This window comes from Azolla caroliniana, unplaced genomic scaffold (assembly GCF_043228905.1).
Source record: "Azolla caroliniana isolate FFs.n. ecotype wild unplaced genomic scaffold, voAzoCaro1.0.p SCAF_15, whole genome shotgun sequence".
Classification (NCBI taxonomy): domain Eukaryota; kingdom Viridiplantae; phylum Streptophyta; class Polypodiopsida; order Salviniales; family Salviniaceae; genus Azolla; species Azolla caroliniana.
The window spans coordinates 18,058,670-18,085,232 of NW_028230450.1; the positions used below are offsets into that span (position 1 = coordinate 18,058,670).

A 26,563-nucleotide genomic window follows, 5' to 3' on the forward strand; every position below is an offset into this window, starting at 1 on the left:
TTCCTCGCCCTGTCATGCCCATATCGCCCACATGATCTTATCTCCATCCACACTTGCCATTCATTCCCCTCCTGCTCTTCCTCGCCCTGTCACGCCCATATCGCCCACTTGATCTGATCTCCATCCACACTTGCCATTCATCCCCCCCCCTCTTCCCTGCCCTACCATGGCATCAAACCTCGACAAGCCCAACCCTTAACGTGAACACCGCCCACACATCGAGGTTTTACATGCTTTTTTTATTGATCAAATCTGGGTCGAAGCTATCCTATTGCCAGACAAATCAAATTCAAAAAAGCTTTCGATTCTTATGAGAGATTAGACACTAACTAGCGACGAGAACGCACAAATTCACCACCATGCATCCACTTCCATGATGGCACTTGTGCATTGAGTAGCTCTTTACCTCCTTCCTCCAGATTCAGGGCAAGAAGGTAACGTTCCCGCCCATTCGAGAACTGCACCATGATGACATGGACGAGGCTCCAAATAGCTATTAAATATTGATATCCCACTTAGACGCTTAGGGGTACAAACATGACCTCGTGCCAACCATGAGATGACAATTTCCCCTTTTCTCTTTCATAACAAAATCCACATTGTGTGTGTGATGCACATAGATAGATATACATGTTATCATCGTCTTCAAAGGTCAAATATGACATAGAGAGAGAGAGATTGTGAGGGAACTATCCACTAATTGACAAGCTATATGAAACAAGATGATGGAATATTACAAAGATAATAACTCAATTGGTCAATGTTACTTTGTTTTAATTGTTTATCTTTATTATCGTGTATGTGATTATTTTCACCCTCTTTCGCTTCTATCATGTCCTTGTTTATTATATGCATTCAACAAATTGTTTGGGTGTGAGTGTGTGTCTCGTTCTCATATTCTTTGGTTGTAGACATCTAAGAATATGTGGTGACATTGGGGTGCCTAATGCATTGCAGAGAAAAGTACGGAGGAGAGAGAAAAATAGATAGATAGAGGTTGGATTGGATTTAAAGAGGCCGGTGCCAACACATAGGACCTAAGTACATGAGTTTTCTTGATGCATGTTTCCTTCTTCACAAGGAATATTCATACTTTGAAGCACATAGTCTCGATGAGTGAATAAGGCATACACATATTGTTAATAATTAGGTAATTAATTAAGCAAGGGTTAATTAGTACTTCATTATGTGATTAGTTGATAAGCGGAAGATTATATGATGGTGTGTGTGTGTGTGTGTGTGTGTGTGTGTGTGTGAGAGAGAGAGAGAGAGAGAGAGAGAGATACACTTATGAACAACACAAGATGGGGGATGAGTAAGTATATTAAATTAGCATTATCATCATCAAATATAAAAATACCTACAATGAGGTATATATAGATCTCATGTGCAAGGGTGCACATGTGTGAGGAGAATATAGGTACAATGATGTAACTCCTATATTAAATGTACTTGGGAGTGGAGGATCTAGAATATCCCACTTAAGTATAAGGTCCTATTTAAGGCATTATAGTCAACACTTCTAACTAGATTCTATCTAGGTAACTACGAAGTTACATGGTTGACTAACTAACTAAACGAAGTTGAGCTTGATCTCTCAACATGCTCCCTCAACCTCAAGTACGAGGCATCAGATGTCCGCTTTGCTTTCGACGTTCGGATCTTTGATTCAGTTGAATCGACTTCGGCTTTGGATAACCGGTATTGTTTCTTTCAACGTCGACTTCTTTGTGGCAGTTTCGATTCCTCCCCCTCAAGCTTGTGATGAAGGCTTGTCGTGCGAAATTGGCTGACTGCTTTCACCCATCGTGGGTTACAAGCCACTTCTGTAGAGCTCTCAGGCTCTTGTTCGGCTGCTACCTTCATTGTTAAGGCATAGTGATGGGCCATGTACTTGTTGTAGCCGAGCCGAGTGACGAGATTCTTCTCTCTAGAAGAGCATCGAAGTTTTTCTCTCGCCGATGTGAGCGCCTTCCTTGCTCCCTCACTACACTGAACTCATTGTCTAGTGAGGGAGCCGACACATCCGAATCACTATTGTCGTGGTGATCGACTTCGTATTTGGGCATCTTACCTTTGCCTTTGTCCAAGTTTATACTTGACCATGATGTGCTTGGGTCGCGTGGGGGCTCTTGTGGCCCACTAGGCCTTGCCGTAATTGGACTTTCTTCGAACATGTGTTCGAAGCGATCTCCATCTTCTACCTCTTGTTCGGCGGATTCCGGGTCAAGCGGGGTCGGAGTCGAAGTTGTCTTTGGTGCGTACCAAGATGCGGACACATCGAAGAGTACGTCTTGACTTACCCGAACCGCTTGGGTAGAAGGGTTGTAGCACTTGTATGCCTTCTTCTTAGACGAGTATCCTATGAGGATACATTCCTCCAACTTCGCGTCGGGCTTCTGTTGTTCGTTCGGGATGAGTACATTCGCAATGCTTCCAAACACCTTGAGGTGCGACAATATCGGCTTCTTTCCGACGAGGAGCTCGTATGGAGTTAGCTCATCCACTCCATTAGTGGTGCATCAATTCATGAGATAGAAGACCGTGGATGCCGCTTCGGCCCAATAGAAATTCGGCATGTGCTTCTCATGCATCATGGCACGTGCTACCTCAAGTACTTGCCGATTCTTCCTTTCAGCTACTCCATTTTGTTGGGGTGTGTGTCGGCGTGAGAATTCTCTCCGAATGCCTTCACTTTGGAGGTAGGAGGTGAATTCGCCAGAGAAGTACTCCTTGCCTTCATCCGATCGTAGGCATCGAATGTGCCGACCGGTTTCTTTCTCGACTTGGCCCTTGAGCTTTTGGATGTGGGAGAGCACTTCGCTTTTCTTCTTCATCGGGTAGATCCACGTGTAACACTAGTAGTCGTCGATGAAGGTTACGTAGTATCAGCATCCGCCGATCATCGGCGTTTGAGCCGGTCCCCATACATCCGAGTGTATGATGTCGAGGAGGCCTTTGCTTGCGGAGCTCTCCTTCAGGAATGGGAGTCAATGTTGTTTACCGAGTTGACACGCTTCACATACTCAGTCAACTCGTTTCGACTCGAATGTCGGAAGTCCGATGATGACTCCCTTGGTTTGCATCGCTCGAAGCCGTTGGAGGTTTATGTGGCCGATTCTCTTATGCCACAACTCGATGCTTGTCTCGGTTTTGAGACCTTTGGCGCACATTGCCAATTTCACCTCATTCGAATCGAGGATGAATATTCGACCATCTCTCCGCCCCTTTGCTATGAGTCAGCCATCTTTCTCGATGAAACAACCTTCGTTGTTGAAGCGGACTTCCATTCCTTGCTCCATGATTTGGCCTACCAAGTCCAAATTCTTCGTTATCATGGGCACATGCAAGACATTCTTGATGCAATTATTCTTGCCATCGTTGCCGAATGGAACGTTTCCGATGTGTCGAATGGGATGCATGGTGTCATCTCTTGTCTCTATGTAGCTGGGTCAATCCGGTGTACGCAAGTCATTGAACCACTCTTTGTGGGATGTCATGTGATGTGAGGCGCCGGAATCAATGAACCACACGTCTTCCGAATTGAAGGTGTTTATGGAGTTGGAGACCGTCATAGAGTTCGCTCTATGCCTATTTACGAACATTCTGCCATGGTCGTCGTAGATGGAATTCACGACGTAATTTGTGAACATTCCTCTACGATTGTCATAGTCGGAGTTCAATGCGTAGTTTGTGAGTTGTCAACTTGTTGAAGCCGACTCACTTCTCTTTTTCCGACACTCCGCCTCGTAGTGGCCGATTTTACGGCAATAATTGCAAGTTGCAGGCCTCGTTTGCCGACCATGTTCGACGTGGAAGCTCCCCCTTCTTCCGAAGGTTCCTCGATGGCTTCCATGAAGGTTTGCGTTCCCTTCGTGTGATGGGTCGAATTGACCTCTTCTACCGCCGTGACCTCCTCCTCGGCCACCGTCCGAATTCGAGAAGAACATTTGTCCTTCCGACGTCTTGCTTTTGGTTCGGATATGGTTCTCTTTGACCAATAACATTGATTGGAGGTCGAAGAACGAAGGAGGGTTTTCTCTCGCCAAGATTGTCGTCCATAATGGATCGAATCGTTGTGCAAGGCCGCCCAAGCATACTTGAACCATCTCGTCTTCGTCGACATTTATGTTGATGGAGCCAAGTGAGTCGCAAATGCTCTTGATCTTGGCGGTGTAGTCCGACACGTACATGTCTTTTTGTCGAATGTTATTTAACTCTTGTCGGAGTTGAAGCTTTCGGGCATTCGTGATGGCGGCGAACATTTTCTTTAAGTTCTCCCACGCCTCTTTGGGCGTCTTGGCGTCTCGAATGTGGCTAAGCATGTGGTCATGGACACATGTTACGAAGCAATACATTACCCGACTCGCTCCTTGCTCCCACGTTGGGTAGTTGGTGTTTGTGATGTCGGGCTTGTTTTCGAGTGTGCCATTAATGTAGCTCCAATACCCTTGTCTGACGAGGTATTGGGTCATCTTGTACTCCCAAGATAAATAATTGCTCCAGTCTAGCTTTTCACTGGGGAGTGAGCTACCCATTTGTGTGTTCATGTTGATTAGTGTCTTCTCTTTTTGCTTTTCTTCCTTTGATCAAGTGCACGTGCTACATAACGGCACTACGGTAGCTGATAGCCGGATTTTGTCGTCGGCATCTCGAACACACTAATTATGTGATTAGTTGATAAGTAGAAGATTATATGATACGTGTGTGTGTGTGTGTGTGTGTGTGAGAGAGAGAGAGAGAGAGAGAGAGAGAGAGAGAGAGAGATACGCTTATGAATAACACAAGATGGGGGATGAGTAAGTATATTAAATTAGCATTATCATCATCAAATACAAAGATACCTATAATGAGGTATATATAGATCTCATGTGCGAGGGTGCACATGTGTGAGGAGAATATAGGTACAAGGGTGTAAGTCCTATATTAAATGTACTTGGGATTGGAGGATCTAGAATATCCCACTTAAGTACAAGGTTCTATTTAAGGCATTATAGTCAACACTTCTAACTAGATTCTATTTAGGTAACTACGAAGTTACATGGTTGACTAACTAACTAAACTAAGTTGAGCTTGATCTCTCAATGCATATCAAACCAACCTTCTAGGTTCTCTTTTTAGTGTGACACTCTGAATCATCACCCCCTTCATAATACATTATCATAACTTTCATGATTCAAGCTATATGTTGAGCATATAAAAAGCAAATGATATTCATTAGCTACCATCCGTTCCTCGCATATCTTGCATGCCTTTATATTTGACAATTTTTTATGCCATAATGTGATTTCAAAACCTAACTAAGTGATCCAGTACGGATGAGTGCCAGGTTTTTACGAGAGTTAATATTCATGTAAGTAACGAGATAAGGTTGAATACGATCAATACACCTTCTTGCCTTATGTCAAACCCAACATATTGGGTCGATGTTTGCAATGTACCATTTGTTCACATCTTTTGATATCTTCCTTATTGGTTCTATCCACCTTTTCCCTCTCAATAACCAACCATATCCGTTCGTTGTGATGTGTCATGGCCAAAGGAAGAGTGGCAACGTGTGGATAAAAAGGGGAGAAATGTGAAAAGGAGGGAAAAGAAAAAACATAAGGGAAGGGAAAGGAAAGGGGACCAATGGTCTGTGCAGAGACATTAAAGAGAACATATGATTTGTTAGCGTGGCACGAATCAAGGAATAAAGCATCGAATGCAAATGGGGCACCCTCTTCCTATAAAAGGAGGGGAGATGGCACATTTTCCCTCATAGAGGATTTTTGGCATTTTAGTCTCATGCGACCTCTTCCATATTTTGGTGTTGCTCTTCGTCGTCTTTCGTGTTCAACATTGTGAGAGGCTTCAAAAAGTGGATTAACGAGCTCATATGTTGGTCGCTCAAAGAGAGAAAAGAGAGGCATGAGAACTCTACCCCAACTCGTGGTGTCGAAGCCAATGGTGGAAGATGTGGTCTTGGTGGTCCACTCAGTTTGTCATCATCGAAAGCTCAAATCCTCCTCTACCACCTTTCCTACTTTCTCTACTGCTTATTTAGTGGTTGACATTTCTACCACCATTTTATTTGTCCGCACAAACCATTGTACACTAAATTATAAGGGATTTTCTTGATTAATTGAATGTTCATGACCTAAAAACTAAGCTCCTCTTTCTTGATCTCATTGTCAATCCTTAAATTTGTGTCCATTTTTGTTAATTGCTTGTTTTTACTCTAACCACTTACAATAATCGTGACATACTTGCAAGAGAGAGAAAGAAATATATATATTAACATCTTTTAAGAGGCCAAAAAGGCCTATAAGACCAAGCAAGAGATTATATCGTAAGTATTGTCTCGTCTTTGAGAGTAATAAATCAAAATAAAATAAATATTACTCAGTAAGTATAAAAGTAAATAAGATAAAAAGAGAGGAAAGAATTTGGTTTTCAGCACGTTGTCGTGCCTTTCGGCACCGGATTGTTTGCGTGAGTCGGGTGGGAACTGTTGGGGTTTAGGACTAGAAGAAAGAAGAATGTGAGATAATGTTAGTTAGGAAGAGATTGTAAGAAGAAGATATGAAACTCGTGAATCCCACGATTATAATGTATTAATGGGTAATTAGATTGTAAGAGAGAATTAGATGGTAAAATCGTGAATCCCACGAATATTTTGTATTAATCAATCCTTCTAAAAAAAATCAACAACCCTATACATCTTTCTCTCTTCCTTATATAGTGTTGGAAGAGTCTAAGTTTATCACATGCAAGCATCATGCTTTTCCTAACTTTAGTTTTCATGCACATTGCATGTGCATGATTAGCTTTGTATCCCATCTTTTCTTTTAACTCGAGTGTATATGCATGAATAACTTTTTGTACCATGCATATCTAGAATATTTACATGGGATAAAGTTTAGTATAACTTTAAAATTTATAGTATACTAGTATAGTGGTAAGGTTGGGGTTTGTCTACGTGAAGGTATAGGGTTCGAATCCTGCCTTATGCACCTAATAAATATTTTAAATATTTTATTTTTATTTATTATACGTACTTTAAATTGGATATAGTGTTTTACATATTTCACATAGTGTGTGATTCACACTACGACACTCGCCCCCTCCGAACCCGTACATCCTCCGGTATGTGTCGAAGTCCCCAATGCTTGCTATTCACCTTTATCTGAAGCTTCCTCCGATTCTCCCCTTAAGTCGACTATGAGTTGTAATCCACTTTCTTCGCTTTCCGCATCATCGCAATCTTTGTCTGATTGCTCCTCCTTGTCGGTCTTATCTAAGATCACATAGTGTTCTTCATCAGTCCGCTTTTTGAAAATCTTCACCCATTTCATGGCTATAGGCACCGTAGTATTGTTCCATCCAACTCACATAGTCGGTAAGTTCCGTTGTCGAAAACTTTCCGAACCTCGTATGGCCCGAACCACCTTTTCGCGAACTTCCACATCTTTGTATGTTGATGATCCAAACTACTGTCATAGACAATCACCCAATCTCCTTCTTCAATCTTCCACGGTCGTAGTGGGTGCTTTGTGTCGAACCGGCTTTTATCCTGGAATCGCGCTTCTTGTTGTCGGCGTATTGCTTCCGCTATGTCTTCCGGTCTTCCCTCTAGTTGTCGTATCCGGACCGCTAATAGTTCTTCCCGGCTCATCTCTTCCTTCTACGGTAGCACTGTCCATGTCGCGATCACGGTTTCTGTTGGCATTACCGGTGCTTGTCCGGTCATGAGTTCTGCCGACATGTAACTGGTTACGGAGCTATGCGTCGTCCGATCCGCCCATAGTGCATACGGGAGCATCTGCGGCCAATCCTTCACCCTTCCGTTGCATGCTTTGGCAAGTGCTTTAACGATTGGACTATGTCCTCGTTCGATTTTCCCGTTGGCCTTCGGATTGTAGGCCGTTGTTAGTGTTAACTGAACTCCATGTTTGGTGAAGAATTCCTTAGCTTTATCATAGTCTAGTTCTCCCTGATCCGCAATCACTTGTCCTACGCACCTGTACCTGCAAAACACCTCCTCCAAAAGAAATTGGCATACCGCAGAACACGTTTTCCTTCGTAGCGCCCAACCTTCTACTTGGTTTGTGAGATCTTCTCGAGCTAACACCAAGTACTTCTTTTGTCCGATCCCAGTTGGCATGGCTACAATATCGACCATCCACTTGAAGTTGATTGTCGGTGAGAATGTCGGATGTAACTCATCTTGGTGTCGAACTCCAGAGTAGATTTGACACTTCTCGCAGCTTTCCGTGAACTCCGCTATATCTTTGTACATGTTCTTCCACCAATATTTTTGTTTGTTTTTCACAAAAGTTACCCATGTTCCTCAATCTCCAACCCAATCGGATCCGTGAAATTCGGACATTATCCGGTTTCGTTGCTCTTTCGTCCCGACTACCCGAAGTGGTATGCCATCCAGTCTTTTCGGCTCCCTCTATATTAATCCATTTTTCAAGAAGAACTTTCGGACTTGTCGCTTCTTACTTCGGATCTCGGCTCTCTTCTCTTTATTGTCTGATGATTCCTTGATTTCTTGTAGCACTTTCCCAATCAGCAAGCTTTCTCCCTCGTATTCTTCTTCCTGGAATTCTCGGATTACATTCACCCGGCATATACTTCATTATCGGATTCAGTTATGTCATCTCCGAACCGCACCTTGATAGCATATCCGCTACCGCGTTGTCTTTTCCGGAGATGTGTCATACCTCCGGATTATGTGACTTAACATATGCAATCCACCTTAGCATAGCCACATCTGGTATCGTGCAACACCGCATCATCCCGAGTATCGGAAGACAATCCGTTTTTATCACTACTTCGGCTCCGATCAAATAATCTCGATCCGATTTGATTGCCGACACGACTCCCATAATTCTCTTTTGACTTGTGCATATCCGCGTTGCCTTTCGTTGAGAACCTTTGTTCCGATCGGATCGGATATCGTGAACCATCCGAGTCGGCTTGATTGATTCATGAACCATCCGAATCAATCAAGCAGTACTTGTGTCAATTGTTACTATGAGCAGTCGGTCATAGTTCGGCTTCTTTAGTGCTTTTGCCCTCCGTAGTGATTTCTTGAGTACTACTCGGATGGTTCACGATATCCGATCCGATTCGGAACAAAGGTTCTCAACGAAAGGCAACGCGGATATGCACAAGTCAAAAGAGAATTATGGGGAGTCGTGTCGGCAATCAAATCGGATCGAGATTATTTGATCGGAGCCGAAGTAGTGATAAAAACGGATTGTCTTCCGATACTCGGGATGATGCGGTGTTGCACGATACCAGATGTGGCTATGCTAAGGTGGATTGCATATGTTAAGTCACATAATCCGGAGGTATGACACATCTCCGGAAAAGACAACGCGGTAGCGGATATGCTATCAAGGGTGCGGTTCGGAGATGACATAACCGAATCCGATAATGAAGAAGTTTCCGAATACTACTTTGCTTTGGAGCACATATGCCGGGTGAATGTAATCCGAGAATTCCAGGAAGAAGAATACGAGGGAGAAAGCTTGCTGATTGGGAAAGTGCTACAAGAAATCAAGGAATCATCAGACAATAAAGAGAAGAGAGCCGAGATCCGAAGTAAGAAGCGACAAGTCCGAAAGTTCTTCTTGAAAAATGGATTAATATAGAGGGAGCCGAAAAGACTGGATGGCATACCACTTCGGGTAGTCGGGACGAAAGAGCAACGAAACCGGATAATGTCCGAATTTCACGGATCCGATTGGGTTGGAGATTGAGGAACATGGGTAACTTTTGTGAAAAACAAACAAAAATATTGGTGGAAGAACATGTACAAAGATATAGCGGAGTTCACGGAAAGCTGCGAGAAGTGTCAAATCTACTTTGGAGTTCGACACCAAGATGAGTTAGGTGCACATCTTCTAACTTCCGAAGCACTTTCTCGCAATCACGAATATGGTCAACTACGAACTTTCGGCATCCACGATCATCCATAGTTTCATCTTTTTCTTCTACCGCGCATCCTTTCATCGGAATGTCATCTAGGAACGACATCGTTATCTCCGGAATGCAGTCTCGAAGCACCTTATTCATTGCATTCATCATATGTGCGACTGAGTTTGTCGCGCCTTGTGGTAGCATACACATCCAAACTAATCCTATTGGTGTCCGCATGGTAGTGATGTCTCGGCTCTCCACGACTAGTTGGATTTGGTCATACCCCGAGTATAGGTCTCCGATGGAGTATATCGCACGACCAGCAAAAGCTTCTGCAAATTCATAAACTATCGAACCGACTCCGGAGTTCCGGATCGTGACCTTGTTCACCGGTTGCAAGTCTTGGATAAATCGGAGTGACCCATTCTTCTTCGAAACCGTAAACCATCGATTTGAGTACGGAGCGTTTGATGGCTCTAGAATCCCCATTGCCACTTTCTCCTTGAGCAAGTCGATGGCTTTCGGGATATGCGCCCGTGGCACCGGAATCGGCTTTAGGTTCCACGACACATGATCAATCGTGAAGATCACCATCGGCTCCACTATCTTCGGATCAACGCATCCTATCTCCTTCGATGTGAATGCAAATGCTTTTCCATGTTGTTCCAACATCTCACGAAACCGTTCTTCTTCTTTTTGTAAGAGGAAACCACCTCCACCGATCCGAAGTTTTTCCCGGGTCTCATCCATGAAGGCATGTCCGATATCCATGGACTTCCGAAGTGTCGGATCTCCCGAGACTTCTTTCCTCTTTTGTTCGCTATCGGCGGGTAACGGTCCCACAACTGGTTTCACTTTCTTCTCCACGGTCTTGTATTTCGTATTACCATTGCTTCTTCTTTGCGGAGCGCATCCGGCCCCATTTTTGCAATGATCTCGTACATCTCGACCGATCCTACCGGGACTACCCAGTCTCCTTGGCTTTTATCCTCCACAAGCTCTTCAAGCCGTTGTAGCGTGCTCCCATAGAACACTTCTTCGACTACCCTGTAAACGTAAGTGTTTGCGGAAGCGTAAAATAGAGAACAACACATAGAGAGAGAGAGAGCGAGAGAGAGAGACAGAGAGAGAGCAGAACGTAATTTCAAAATTATATAAAGACTCAGTACACACACTGTGCTAAGTAGCACTATTTATACAAGTCCTCTTGGGACTGACAGAAGTACCATGTACTTCAATGCTCACACGAGCATCTGACACTTACTACGAGACTATAGCTACCTAGTAGTCTATCCTATACTAGGCTTCCGATTGGACTTTCGGTTGCAGATTGCACCCGGCCTCCACTGCTTGCCGGTTCGGTTGCTCACCGTCATACCGATCCGTTTCGCCGGATCCGTCTCGCTTACTGACTCCGGCTTATTCAGCCGATCCAGCTCCAGTTGAGCTTGCCGCTCAACATACCCCCACGATTTCTTCGTCTTCTTTTATTATTGATGCCGACCGCAACTTATCCTCTACTTTTCAGTATTCTTTCTTCTTTCCTCCGGTTACGACTGTTGTCGCATGGCGCGTGACACACGTGCCAAACGTCGAAATGTGCGTGTCACAAGCGCGGACAAGCATCGAGCCTCTATCCGCTAGTGGTTATGGATGATGGGCGGCTGAAGTGACGCACTAATGTGGTTAGAGTGAGAGAGAGAGAGAGAAACAAAATTTGAGGAAGTTTTTAAGATAGATAGGTAGATAGATACACATCACCAATAAGATAACTAAGTATTCTTATTATTAATTTTCGATTTGATACATAGATTGTTTGATTCATCCATTGATTGATCCCCCCCCCCCATTACACAAACCTTACGAGGGTTTTTATAGGTTTATCTATCCTTCTAACATGCACAAAACCATGGGCTTGAACCCATGGTTTTCGGGCACACGGTTTTCCTTGTGGCATGCACAAAACCATAGGCTAAAACCATGGTTTTGTGTACACGGTTTTGTATGTTTGTTTCCTATTGAATACTAAATATGAGAAGGAAATATACAAAATCTAAAGCACTTAGTAGTAGCTTTAGTGGTAAGATAATTGCTTCCTATCTTAGAAGTGCAAGGTTCAAATCTTGCTTGCACCCTTCTATATGCACTTGAATGTCATCAAGCCTTAGGATAATTTTCATATTTATAATCATGTGTATAATGTGTGTGGAGCCACACTATTTCACAATTTCTCCCATCGGACATAGAACATCACGACACCGTGTACGGACCAATTCGTACTTGTTTTGCTCTGAGAGTTTTCTTCCTGTGTGGGGTCTCATGGCTTCTCGGACTATCACTTCCCCACTCCACAACAGTCTGCTCTAAAAATCCATTCTTGTTTGGGACAAGAGCTCTCTCTTGTTCCTTTCAGGATTTGTTGGCACCGTTAGGAATTGGACGGATTTCCCTCCGTTTTGGCTCCGAATTCGCGCAAAAGCCGCACTGTTATCGAGCACCTTTGTCTCCATTCGTGAAATCGTGATAAAGGGTTGCCCGAGGATCACGGAGTGTGAGACCTCGTCTTGTACGAAGAAATTTTGGTTGATCTCGACATCTTCGATCTTCACCGTCACATCCGGATAAGCCGCAAATAGATCTTCCGTTGCTTTAGTGGCCGCCCGGATATTCCATCCATGATTGGTGTTAATAGGCCACTTCCCCTTCTGGTAGAACTCCTTAGACATCAAATTGATCTCCGATCCGTGAGCAATCAATGCTAGCACGGGCTCTTTGATGTTGCCGATTCGGACCGGAGTCTCCGTAGTTGCACATGCCCAATGTGGCCTTGTGTAGTGGGAGTTCGGTATTTCGTCCTCCACTTCGGTGTCGTTCATTAAGATGGTATTTACATTCACCCTTGGGGCATTTTCCTCTGTACTTTATCTTTTTCTCTTCACGAGATCCACAAGAAGATCGTGGAACTCCTTCTTCGCTATTCTGAGTAATTCCCGAAGCGAAAATTCTACTCAGCTATTGAGGATTCTCTCCTCAAACACATTTTTCAAGTTCATTTGTTGTTCTATGTCCGAGGTGAGCTTGAATGCTAGAATCACCTTTTCTTTTCCCTTCCCTCCGGAGTTCCAGCTTTCTGGTGCCTTCGATGGTCCGACCGCATCATCCGTGCACCGTCGTTTTTCATCTACATACACTTCATGCAATTGACATAACGCATGTACACTATTCTTATCTACGGGGCACTCCCATCCCATAGCTTCCCAGATACATTCCGCGGCGCTTCGGATTTCATCATGGTCGGCTTTCTTCGAAATTTCTAACACTTCCGGCCAAAAAGACGCCTTTGATGCAGATGACTCCCCCACACGTATTCCTGTGGTTGTCGCATAATTGTCTTTCGCCGCGATCTCCTCCTCTAGGACCTTCTTCTTGTCGCCTTTCCGGAAGTTCGGTCGGAGTGGCTTCCAAGAATCCATCGAATGAATCCGATTTCCCTCGTAGTAGATAAGATCCCGTCGTAATGCCTCCTTGTGCTCGTCACAATCTCTCCGATCATGTTCGGTGCTATTGCACCATATGCATCGACGATCCATGTACTTGGAACTTGTGGGAGGGTCTTCCGTCTTCTTCACCATCCCGATTTTCTGATTCTCCATCTCTTTCAGCAATTGCTCCACCGTGGTTGCGTCGATTCCCTTCTCAGTCATAATCTCCCGAGCCTGCGGTTGATGGTCTTCTGTTCTGGATCTCGGTTCCAAAATCGGTTCCAAAACCCTCTTTTCTTCGTTGGCAAGCCATTGCCCCCTCTTTGTGTATCGCGCGACGATATCCCGCATGCTTTCCCATGTTTCGGTGAGGCCACTCTCGGTAGTCGTGTCCTCTAGAAGCACTCCAAGATCTTTCCGGTCCCGGACGTCCACGACTCCTAAGAACATGATAACTTTGTCCGGTGCGAGGATAGCTTGATCTCTCGCAGACAACCTCCCAAACCGACTTTCGAATGCCGAAAACACATCGAGGACCTTCATCCCCTTGTCTGGCGTTTCCACCCAATCCTCGAATCCTCTCCGCGTTGCCTTGGAGGAGTCCTCGATAGCGAACGTGGTCTTTAGCGCCTCTTCAAATGCTTCCCACATCGGATTTTGTTGTCATAGCCCGTGGATACTTGCTTGAAGCCCGTCGATAGCCACCTAGTTAAAGGATGTCACTTGTAGTCCTTCCGAAATCCCGCACCGTAGCATTTCCGCCTTGTAGTCTCGAAGATAGCGTGATACGTCCTTTTCATTGAATTGCCCGATCCGTTGCACGAGCCGCTCTACTGCCGCCGCTATCTCCGACATTGCACGTTGTTCTTGAAGCATCCGCTCGAACATCATCATCATGTTGTTAGCCTCTGGTTGATTTTCCATCTCCTTGCCACCCATTTTCACGTCGGGTTCACCAAATGTGTCGTGCCTTTCGGCGTTGGATCGTTTGCGTGAGTTGGGTGGGAACTGCTAGGGCTTAGGACTAGAAGAAAGAAGAATATGAGATAGTGTTAGTTAGGAAGAGATTGTAAGAAGAAGATATGAAACTCGTGAATCCCACGATTATAATGTATTAATGGGTAATTAGATTGTAAGAGAGAATTAGATGGTAAAATCGTGAATCCCACGAATATTTTGTATTAATCAATCCTTCTAAAAAAAATCAACAACCCTATACATCTTTCTCTCTTCCTTATATAGTGTTGGAAGAGTCTAAGTTTATCACATGCAAGCATCATGCTTTTCCTAACTTTAGTTTTCATGCACACAACATGTGCATGATTAGTTTTCTATCCCATCTTTTCTTTTAACTCGAGTGTGTATGCATGAATAACTTTTTGTACCATGCATATCTAGAATATTTACATGGGATAAAGTTTAGTATAACTTTACAATTTATAGCATGCTAGTATAGTGGTAAGGTTGGGGTTTATTTACATGGAGGTATAGGGTTCGAATCTTGCCCTATACACGTAATAAATGTATTTAATATTTTATTTTTATTTTTTATACGTACTCTAAATCGGATATAGTGTTTTACATATTTCACATAGTGTGTGATTCACACTACAACAACGTGAGAGAGAGAGAGAGAGAGAGAGAGAGAGAGAGAGAGAGGAAAGTACATGACTGTTCTCTCCCTTCGACTCCTTTAACTTCCCTTCGTTGTGAGATCCTTTCGACTTTGGGTTTCCCTTGACACTGGGCTCTGTTTTACTCTAAGCTTTGTTTGTCTCTGTGCTCCAGTTGAGTATGAGGATCCTTCAAGTCCATGACCTATATCATCTATGCTTTCTTAACCCTAGTGACCTCCTTCGTTTGTTGTCCCGCTCGAGTAACATACGCATGCGCATCATCGCGACACCTTAACATTACTTGAGAGCTCCAGAGAACCGTTCGAACTGTTGTCTCGACATCAGCTACCAAGCAAGACGAGAGAGTGTTTTGGTCATCGTGATTCGTCTTCTTCTTATGACTTATTTTATTTTATTTTTATTTTTTACAGTTTACGTTCGAAACGTAGCCAGCAAAGATGTGGAGGTGGTCAGTGGTCCTGGCATACATTCTCGGGCTTTTCATGGGTGCCCATCGGCCGGTGTGGCCGACCATTTCACAATTCCCATGTCTTCTTCTTCTCCTCCTTCAAAATTTTTGTCCTCCTTTACAAAAAAAAACAACTCCTTCCACTTCTTCTTCTTCTTCTTCACAAAACTCCCTTTTACGTCTTTTATTTCTTCACAAAACTCCTCCCCCCATTCACACGCTTCCTTTTCTCCTTTACTTCTTCTTCTTCCTCCGATCGATCGATCCATCGCTCCTCCTTCTCTCTGTCTGTCTGTCTGTCTCCCGCTTCTGCCTCTCGCCATGGCCGCGCTCGAATACCTTCATACGCAGCGCGACGCCCAGCCCGATCTCGCGGAGTGGTACACCTCCCTCGAAGACCTCTACCAACGCAAGCTCTGGCATCAGCTCACCCTGAAGCTCGAACAGTTCGTGGCGCTCGCTGTTTTCCAGGTCAGCTTCTTTCTTTCTTTCTTTCTTCGTCTCTCTCTCTCTCTCTCTGCGTGAATGGTTTAGTTTCTTCACAGTCTCGTTGTCTAGAGAAATGAATGGAATATTTATTAGCGCTTCCTTATCTCCCAACTTTCTTCACAGCGAAGGAAACAAAACATCACATTTCTTTCTCAAACAATCCCTATTATAGATAAATGAAAGAAACAAAACTATCAGTTTCTTCAAGAAACCAGTTACTTTCCATTTCTTCAAGAAATGCCAGTCCTTGGGAGTAATGAATCGAATGCCAGTTACTTTCCATTTCGTCAAGAAAGAGGGAAAAGCTTGCGCCTGTAGTTGGAAACAAGGGGCATTCTCAGTCACATTCTATAATAAGATTTGCAATGACCTATGCTGAATATCTACATGGACAGTCGTTTGTTTGTCACTTGAAAACTTGTGGAAATTTTTCTCTAATATTCATCAGAGAACACAGTTAATAAAAACGTTCTCTGCTAGCAACAAGAGGCTTCTCTCTCTCTCTCTCTCTCTCTGTTTGCAACGATTTATGTGGAATGTATATGGATTTATTAATTTCCTCTCAAATCAACATCACTTTTTCTTTCCTCATTTGGTAATCTTTGCAAAGTATCCATGTTGAATGTATATCTGGATGTTAACTCATGCCCAAAACAACATTGGCTTTGCTTTTTATCATCATAATCTTTGCGTAGTTTGAGTATGTGTTAGTGATTAGGAAAATTTGGTTGTTAACTCCCGCTCAAACCTACATCTGTTTTGTTTTCTGTGTCATTTACATAAGTGACATTTACATTTTTTGTCAGTTGTGCTTTCTGTTTTGATAATCTTTGCATGATCTATGTCGATACACATACACATACATACATACGTACATACATACAATATACCCATTATCTGCTGCGGAAATTGGTGAAATGTGGCTGGGTGACAGTCTGCATGATCCTTTTGGAGCTCTTTTGGAGCATGCTGTAGTTCCAACATCTCTTTTACTCATACAGATGAAATCAACACTTGATTTCCTTTCGGAAATGCTATAGCTTGACATGTGAAGTAATATTGCTTCAGAGAGACATTGTGCTGCATGTCATTATCATAAGCTTCCATTCTCTGGATTGAGTATATATATATATATATATATATACACGTACATAGATGCGCATCGACATTATATGCTCCCGAAACGTCCGGAATTATTCCTTGATTGGATTCAGCCTCTTTGGTATGATCTTTTTGAGAATCCGGTGGTTTACATGCTGTCTCATTAATTTTGTCAAGGGTTTCCATACTGTCATCCAGTATGTGATCTAATTGCAGCTGTCCAAACTAAATGTCCATTGACATCCGTGTACTTCAAGACAGACTTCTAATCTATTATGTTTGTAACGACAGTTCTTTTGGGGTTCCCTTTACCTTATTTTCAGAGGTGACTGAGGTTGATAATGGATGAAGATTTATTGATAAAGAACTATGATGTTTACAGTTATTGAAATATTTATATTTAAATTTCATGGTTTTTATGTTGCATCTAGCATATATCTCTATAGTTTAGGGGTTACATATGTTATATGGTTTACATATTTAACAATGTAGATTGAGCAGCTTCATGTAGTAATCTCTTAAATCTGTCCATGTATGGCATGTGGCCGTTGTAACTACCCATCTGTCCAAATGTCAATCAAGCATGAAAATCTGCTTGAGGTTTCGACTATCTATTCTTGCAATTGCTTATCTAAAGTTTGGTGCTTAATAATAAACGGGAAGCAACCATTCTTATATTAAACTTCTCGCTTTGTATATTGAAGGACTGCTATGTTATTGTCTCTAATGTCTTTTCATATTTCAGGCAGGAGATGCCCTCATCCAGTTATATCACAAATTTATTTCAGACTTTGAGAGCAAGATCAATCATTTGAAGCTTGCACATTTTGCTGATACTGTTTCAAGGCAGTATTCTGATGTTGAAGTCGCAATACGTTTTTTAGAGGAAGTGATTGCAAAACTTAATGCATCAAAGGAAAGGAGAATTGAGGAGCCAGTTTTATACCTAAACATGAGGATAGCTGCTCTGAAACTTGAACAAGGGAATCAAAAAGAGTGCAAGAAACTACTTGAAGATGGGAAGTCCACACTAGACAACATGACAGATGTTGATCCTTCTGTACATGCAAATTTTCATTGGGTATCATCACAATATTTCAAGTCGCGACAAGAGTTTGCAGAGTTTTATAAAAGTGCTCTGCTGTTCTTAGCCTATACATCTGTTGACACATTGTCAGAGCCTTTTAAGCTGGCAAGTTTCTGTCAAAAAATCTGTTTGATAGACTTTATTCTCTGCTATGCATTTTGCTTGACCTTCATATAGTTGAATGCTGCAGGATTTGGCATTTGATCTATCTCTAGCAGCTTTATTGGGGGATAACATTTACAATTTTGGCGAGTTGCTAGCTCATCCAATCGTAAGTATCAAGTTATTTATTATTTGGTTATTTTGATACAAGGGCACAAATTGTATATATTCTTTTTTGCTGTAATCATATATTAACGGGGTTAAAATCTTTTATGCCTAATGATTAGCCATTTGTCTTAGATTAAAACTTTTAAAATTGAAGGAGTTTATTCTTGCACGTGTACACTTTTCCTATTTGACACAAACTGATGTCAGTAGCCCCAATTTGTATACCTAGTATTCAATTATTGAATTGGAGTAAGATACATGATGCATTTATGCGCATACACTTTCTTTTTTGGGAAGCTCAGGGTGAGGTTTGTTCCTGTAGTATGTGTTTGTTCTAACAACTGTTCTGCTGCTATTAATAGCTTTTCTCACAGTAATACTATACTAATCACAAGTAAGAAACATATTTTTCTTCATTATTCCATTCCTAGGGAGGATTTCTGAAAGGACTATTTGAATTTAGGCAACAGAATGATTTTTTTTATGAAGCAAGCTTAGAATAAAGAGGAGTATAAATGTAGGAAATTGATTATAAAAAGAAAGGTGTTTTTTTGTATGCCATAATGCAACACCTGTAATTATGTGACACACATTTCAAGAAAGAGTCTATGATAAAACTCCATTCAAATCTGGTGCATACAAGTCACTGCATTTAAAAAAAATTCTTTCTTACATGAATGAAGAAAGAAGAATTACTACGAAGCTTGAAGCAAAAATTATTACTATATATATTGGAGACTTGACTTATTTCATCTTATTTCATTAGTGCTCTCAGATTGGTATTTATTCATCTCTCTCTCTCTCTCTCTCTCTCTCTCTCTCTCTCTCTCTCGTTTGGAAGATGGTATGCAACACACTTCCTTTGTCAGTGATGTCTTTTTGCAACATCATTGTATCGTGACATGGGGGAAACATATGGAGGGCTCATGCTTCACACATATACTACATATGTTACACCTAACAACGAAAACCTATTCTTTTCCGAATAGGGAAACTGCACATGTCAATGCATGTTAGAATCCATCCCATTGTTTGCCATCGGAACCATTGTTTTCATATGACTTATTCAGACTCAAATCAATGTGAGATGGGGCGGTGGTGCACACGTGGTGAGTGTATTTTATTGGATCATGTACATTTTGCCCTAAAGATGTTTGAGAGTCTTGAGTATTACATTTTGATACAATGCTCTGCCTTTGCTCATATTTGATTATGGGTTCCAAACTCAATCCTTGCATAATTTTTTTTTTTAGTCACAATGTGCAGTCTCAATTGGTGATCACATGTATTACGTGGAAATTTTATATTTTTGGTCTCAAAGGTCATATTTGACTTCTGAAGATGATAATAAAATCTATCTATTTCTCCCTCTCAGTTAGTAATATATCTATCTCTTTCCTTCTCCCAATCGATGAGGTTTCAGTTTAAGGAGGGATGCCATTCTAACACCGATGTTTGCTTGTTCTTGTTGGCAGGTGAAAAGCCTTTCAGGTTCGAGTGTTGAGTGGCTATATCATGTATTACAAGCTTTCAACACAGGAGATTTGGCCAAATATCAGGAACTGACATGGAAGTATAAGGCTGATCTTAGTGCCCAGCCTGCACTTGTAACTAATGAGAAGAAACTATTGGAAAAGATCAACATACTCTGCTTGATGGAGATAATTTTCAGGTAATATTTTGTGTGATCTCTAGTATCTTTATAACAAAAAATGCACCACACCACAAATTAAATCTGAAATTTAAATTGCTCTTTTGAGTCATCTATAAAATTTTAAAATAGATTAAAATAGGTTTTGGTTCATTAAACCAAAATTAAAATTCAAGTATCCGGTTTTTATTTAATTTTTTAAAGATGACTAGTGTAACTTGTTAAACTTGATTTCCCACAATTGTAATTGCGCGTGTTCATGTTCTCTTGGGACTATTTTGGAAACCTATCTACTATTGATGTTCATATGCAGTCTTGGTCTGATATCTAATACACTAATTATATCCTGCAGCCGTCCATCTGAAGACAGGACAATCCCTTTACAAGTAATAGCTGAGCGCACAAACTTGTCAATCAAGGAAGTTGAATCCCTTCTGATGAAAAGTCTATCGGTAAATATGTTTGTTGATACAATTTATTGAAATTAAGGCAAGTGAACAAATTAAAATGAACAAGGAAGCTTACTGATTTAGGATTCAAGTAGAGTCATTCTGTAATTTAGAATGAGACCATTGAAACCTTTGTGGGCAAGCAAAAATAATTTTTGCAGAAGAAACGCCACCTTGAGCTGAAAATATTCTTTATACATTTTCCAATGCAGTATCATGAGATAGAGTGAAGTAATGAGAAAATTTGAATGTATTTATGGGAAATTGTTCCCTGCAAAATTACTTGCTACAGGCAGGATCTGATTATCAACCAATGTTTTAGTTAATTAATGATAATTAGAGCAGTACGTGTGTTCAAGAAAGCGCTATCTTGGGTCATGATTTTCTTCTTTTTTCTTTTTCAGGTGCATCTTATTGAAGGTATTATAGATCAGGTTGATGAAACAGTGTATGTGTCATGGGTGCAACCGCGTGTCTTGGGTATCCCACAGATAAAAGCCCTGAGAGAGAGGCTGGATGGGTGGCTTGAGAAGGTTCACACTACATTATTAACTGTGGAGGCAGAGACACCTGACCTTGTAGTGTCTTGATGATATAGAGCATTCTTGCAGAGGACGTTACTAAATAGGATCGATTCTGGATATAAATGTTTTATCTCGTTAATAGGATCTGGCCTCTTTTATTTGTGCAATGTTTTATCTGACATTGAAATGTTTATTTTGCTTAATGAGTTCCACCAATCCCTTGAAATATTTTTGGTTCTGTAAACCTATGAAATATTGTCCTCTCATACTAGGTATCTTACTTCCAGATTAGTTGGTTCCCCATATTTTGATTTAATTGGTTGTAGATTCTGTTTTTTCAAATGAATCAAATTAACAGAAAATATCATATTCTGCCCATCTTAACATCTTGCTTTAAGGTCCATGGCATTTGTGGGTTTATTCAGATTGCATCCAAGCTTCATCATATGTTTGCTTAAAATGATGGTTTAGACCAGCTTCTCACCTTTCTAGTGAAGCCGTGTAATCATGCTCTTCAAGAGAACAGAAATTGCTTGCGTTTACTTCTCAGAGGTGAATATATATGATGGTATTTGGTCGCTTTTACTTGGTTTTCGAAATAGTAGGTATGATTCGGGCTTTTTACATGGGTTAATGTTACTTCTCCTTTTGTGTTTAATAGTTATTTCTTATGGCAACGTTGTGTGAGTCATGTTGTGAAATGTCTGGTTGCATAATTTAGGATGCCTTTGGACTTGGACCTCATAGGAGGTAAAAGACATGCATTTGTATGATGTTTCAAACTAGAACATGGATTTCTAAGTGCCCATTATTTTTCTCAGCAATAGTTTAGAATGAGTTGAAGTAAATCAACATTACATCCAATGAATGTCGGGAACAATAAATGACATTGTCATTACAAGACCACATTCAATATGTCTTTATGTTTCTATTTTTACACATATAAGTGGCATCCACAAAGTTAGAAGATATAACACTAGTTGTTTTGGCTGAAGATTCAAATGAAAGATGGATAAGAGACAAAATATGGTCACAAGAATACATGTGGTCAAGCGCATAACCAAAACAATATAGAACGGTGAACTTTTGGAGGACCAAAATTTAGTAAGTAACATGTAAATAAAGTTTATCTTTCAATAGTATTTTATATTCATTATACTCATATATTCACATGTTATCCAAGCCCTCACAATAAATACACGTCACTCCTAATCAGCTAAATACATGATTTTAGGATATCGTCCTCAACATTACTTATACACTTGGCTTCATGTTCCCAAGCTTTAACCAAAAATAATACTTGCATCTTGAGCTAGATCACTTAATTTGGAGCCTACATTCCATGGATTATCAAAACATGATTTTCAAACTAAGGCAATTACAAACTGTCTAGGCTTGTCTTCATCATTCTTGCTCTTTTTGGCTTTGATCTTTTATACCTTCTAACATCCACAATGTTGTTAACTCTTTTCTGACCATCTAAGATTAGAGAAGAGATCAACACTAGCTACTATCTTAACATATATTGCAGAATATTTAATCAAGTCTATGCTCCCAAGAGTCTCCACCCTCAATGGAGGGAAAAAAATAATCTTAGAAGCTCACCACCCTTGATAAAAAAAACTCTCATCCGAAATGAAGTTACTCACCCACCACATTCTCAGAAAATGATTACACCCCCTTTATCTCACGAGTCACAATAATTTAGTAACTTGCTTGGTCTGATGGTATTATAACACGATGACATTTTGTATCAAGGTATCTGGTGCATTTATGATCGAAAGTGAATTATCATCCATACACAAAAGACAGGTTTAAACTCTAGCACCCTAGCCATCAGCTACATCTGCAAATAACAATGACGATACTACAACATGCATTAAGACTTTATACTCACTGTGACAATACAATCCGTTTTTTATTACTATGATTTCAAACATTCTTCCAACTCACCATGAACAGCGTGTAAGAACTAGAACTGAAAGCAGTTGAACTTAAAAACTGAAATGTCAGGGATTAGATCAAGAGAACAACTCCATGACAATCTCCAGAAAAAACAGTGAAATCAGTTATGGAAACACCACAAAATTGGAGGAATCCTGTTAAAAAAAACTATGTAATCACATTATGACCGTGTTCCCGATAAAAATTTAGAGGAAAGCATCATAGTATTATAGATGTATATGCCTGGAAGCAACATGCTATTTTGCACTCATTTCTTCAGACGAATCTCAGCAAATACCATATAACTAGGAGTAATAAAGAGGTGATTGAGGTAGAATATTCTCAACGCCAGTAGGAAACTTTTTGTTCGTTCCAAAGGATTTCCCTTTGCTTGTTTTTCCTTCACCCCATTGGTGTACATCTTCTGGTTCCTCATCCCTGAACACAAAGAGTCCTGAATTCTCGTCATTCCTCTTCTCAACAAGAACCTTTCCTTTGGACGCATCTTCAAATGTTTCATCATCCCTATATACACCAAATGCTTGTTGTTCTGTATCTATTGCTTCATCATCTTTGAATACAAAGAAACCAGACTCTTTGTGTACATCTTCACCAGTTTTTGCAAGAATATCTTCCGGCCTTTCATCATCAAATACAACAAAAGGCGTTTCTTCATTCTTACCTGATGAATAACCAAGCTCTGATGGACAATCAGAGTCACTAAAGACTGAAAGCTCAAAAGGTTGGGATTGGAAGCGTTGCATCTTGCTACTATTTACTGGGCTCGAAGAGAATAAAAGTTGATTATCTGTGGATTTTTTAGCTTCCTTCTTATTTCCAATATCCATCGGTTCCCGGAACATGGAAAGAATATACTGTATTGCTTCCTTTGTATTGACAGTGGGATCAACAAGACCATGATGTTGTGCATCCTCGAAATCCTTCTCTTTTCCAGTGATTGCCTTGGCAGCAAAGTTCCTAATTTGAATAGTTTCATCACCGAATGAACCTATCGTTGCTTTATCTGAGATTTGTTCAAGCAAATGATTCGAGGAAGAAACACGACTACTCTGCATATCTTTTCCAGCAGAGTTTGCAGTATTCTTGCACATGTTTGTAAGCCGTAGTTCTTCAAAGCTCATATCCAAGCCTTCTTGTGTATACCAATCAGAAGAAAGGAGATGGGCTCTTGAAACAGATTCAATACCACCATGGTGGCCATCACCCATCTGCTTCATCTCATCATCTCTAGTGTGCATGTGCTTATTGTTACCATTAACTTCTTCCTTTGTGTTTACATTTTCATCGAGGTAAGTCTTGATAGTATGATGATCAAGTTGATCCTGTCATAGACCAGGGCCCAAGCACATAAAATGGACTTTCTCTGATCTTGTTAGTGTACGCATGCAAGTATGCATGAAATGAAGGTTAATTGATATAAATAGAATACACATAATCATATGCATTAACCGAGGGTTGATTGTTACATATAACCTATTGGTATTATAAACACACAATTGATACATAGATCTGATGTTAATTAGAATAATATAGTCAGTTGAAAGAAATATTGTAATTAACAGTGAATCCTTACATTCTAGCACTAATACAACCATAGAGATACAGAAAGAAACAAAGAGAAAATCAAGTGGAATTTACTTGTTTGCGTTTCTTGCGTGAATCCATGCGTTCTCTGAAGAGTTTATAGCTGTGGATGAGTTTCTCAGCAGGCTGAGCTTGTCTGCCAAATGATGTGACATGGAAGTATTATGATGCTGATAGTAGTATTTAAGACAAATAAAAAGACACGAGAGTTTTGTTTACAAACCTAGAGAGACCACGTTTGTAGATGTTGTTGGCATCACCAAACCTCCTCTTAGCTTCAAGACAAGTTGCATACGCTTCATAGAACAGAGCGTGATCATGTCCCACACCTTTCTCATCCAACTCTGCGATGACTTTCAGAGGCTCAGGGCTGCAGTCGGCCTAAAAAAAGCAAGCAGAAACAGAAAGATTAGGGCTTAATACTTGATGAAAAGACAGTATCACCATGCACAAAAGCTTATGTTTTGCAGAGCCTATGCAGATAAACAATACAGACAGTAAAAGGAAACATTTTTTACATACGTATTGAATGCAGATCTTCAAAAATCGGATATCTTTGACGTAGCGTTCATCATCTTGGAACTGTTTGACGCAATCAGTAACGAAAGGGAAGATCTTGGCCTTGTCGTTAGGGAAAGATTGTTTTATTTGACGGATTGACCTGTATTTAAAGACAAACAGACAGTTATGATGACTCTTATCAACCTAAGAGAGGGAGCACAATTTATAGGTAGTGTCATTAAAAGGGAAGGAAAACAGGAGTTTCTCTCTTTCAACCCAAGAGAGGAACTATAGTTCAGACACAATGACATTGAAAGGAAACGAAAAGTAGAATCCCGCTCGCTATTCCTACAGTGTTACAGTAAATCAGATGCTATGGCGTAAAAAAGGGACGGGGGACGGGAATGACAAATTTCTGTCTTCTGATCTCTCTCTCTCAACATAGAAACCACATGTTACTAATGGCATACACAAAAGGAAGAGCACGTCTATATTCTGTCTTTTGATCGCTCTCTCTCTCTCTCAACATAGAAACCACAGGTCACTAATGGCATACACAAAAGGAAGGGCAGGTCTATGTTCTGTCTTCTGATCTCTGTTGTGGCATAACAGACCACAATTCTCATGCAATGGCATACAAGAAAGAAGAACATGCCTAGGTTCACCTTTCTAATCTCTCTCGCCTTAAATAGAAACCATTATTTGGAAGAGAAAGGCATACAAAAGAAAGAAAGAAAGAAAGAATGTACTCAGCCTCCGTCATCTGTATCTCTATCTATCTATCTACCGCACAGAAAGCAACTCAATAAACGTTTCACGCACTGTTTCTGAAAAGAGAAACATGAAGAAGGAGGAGGAGGAGGAGGAGGAGGAGGAAATGAAGAAAGGAAAGGAAGAGAAGGGAAGGAGGGAGAGGGAGGTACCTGAGCCAAGGCAGGAGAGCATCGTCGGCTGTTGCAGACACCATAGCCGTGGCAGACGCAGATCAGAAGAAGAAGAAGAAAAATCAGAACTCCGAAGAAGAAGAAGAATGAATCAGAAGAAGAAGAAGAAAAATCAGAACTCCGAAGAAGAAGAAGAATGAAGAAGAAGAAGAATGAAGAAGAAGAAGAAGAAGAAGAATGAAGATTGGCTAAGAAGAATTTGAAATTTGTATTTATACGTTGTGTGCCTGCCAAAACGGTTTCACACCTGCGCCCATCTTTCTGTCCGGCCCAAAAAGCCCCATCCGTACATCTTTTGTCCGCTCAAAATCAAACCCCCCCCCCCCCCCCCAATCCTTACATCCTCCTGTCCGCCCACCTTTTGTCCGCCCAAAAACCCCATCCTTACATCTTTCTGTCCGCCCAAACCCCTCGTCTCCGGCTTTCGTTCCGTCCTACGCATAACTAAAATACCCTTTTCACACATAAACCTCAAATCTCTCTCTCTCTCTCTCTCTCTCTCTCTCTTTCCGGCCC

The 26,563-nt window shown here is 41.1% G+C and overlaps 2 protein-coding genes across 2 annotated transcripts; one reads left to right on the forward strand and one right to left on the reverse strand.

The window, feature by feature from the left end:
• The first annotated feature begins 15,763 nt into the window (after positions 1 to 15,763).
• LOC147854888 (26S proteasome non-ATPase regulatory subunit 13 homolog B-like) lies at positions 15,764 to 21,279 on the forward strand. The gene is made up of 6 exons (XM_087331593.1): positions 15,764 to 15,953; positions 17,818 to 18,264; positions 18,350 to 18,430; positions 19,905 to 20,101; positions 20,433 to 20,532; positions 20,934 to 21,279. Exons 1-6 carry the CDS (start codon positions 15,804 to 15,806, stop codon positions 21,117 to 21,119), a joined length of 1,161 nt encoding a protein of 386 aa, XP_087187719.1. The 5' UTR covers positions 15,764 to 15,803; the 3' UTR covers positions 21,120 to 21,279.
• A 1,850-nt stretch (positions 21,280 to 23,129) lies between these two features.
• On the reverse strand, positions 23,130 to 26,130 carry LOC147854889 (uncharacterized). Its single transcript, XM_087330852.1, has 5 exons — positions 26,027 to 26,130; positions 25,125 to 25,263; positions 24,826 to 24,983; positions 24,657 to 24,738; positions 23,130 to 24,340 (listed from the first exon to the last, which is right to left on the reverse strand). The coding sequence occupies exons 1-5, from the start codon at positions 26,068 to 26,070 to the stop codon at positions 23,303 to 23,305; spliced, it is 1,461 nt and encodes a 486-aa protein (XP_087186978.1). The 5' UTR covers positions 26,071 to 26,130; the 3' UTR covers positions 23,130 to 23,302.
• Positions 26,131 to 26,563: the final 433 nt, after the last annotated feature.

Coding starts and splice junctions, on each gene's coding strand:
- LOC147854888 (XM_087331593.1), top strand. CDS start 15,804: ATGGCCGCGCTCGAATACCTTCATACGCAGCGCGACGCCCAGCCCGAT. Junction 20,102..20,432: donor TTGATGGAGATAATTTTCAG/GTAATATTTTGT, acceptor TATATCCTGCAG/CCGTCCATCTGAAGACAGGA. Junction 20,533..20,933: donor TTCTGATGAAAAGTCTATCG/GTAAATATGTTT, acceptor TTTCTTTTTCAG/GTGCATCTTATTGAAGGTAT.
- LOC147854889 (XM_087330852.1), bottom strand. CDS start 26,070: ATGGTGTCTGCAACAGCCGACGATGCTCTCCTGCCTTGGCTCAG. Junction 25,264..26,026: donor GCTCTCCTGCCTTGGCTCAG/GTACCTCCCTCT, acceptor CTTTAAATACAG/GTCAATCCGTCAAATAAAAC. Junction 24,341..24,656: donor CACGCAAGAAACGCAAACAA/GTAAATTCCACT, acceptor GGTCTATGACAG/GATCAACTTGATCATCATAC.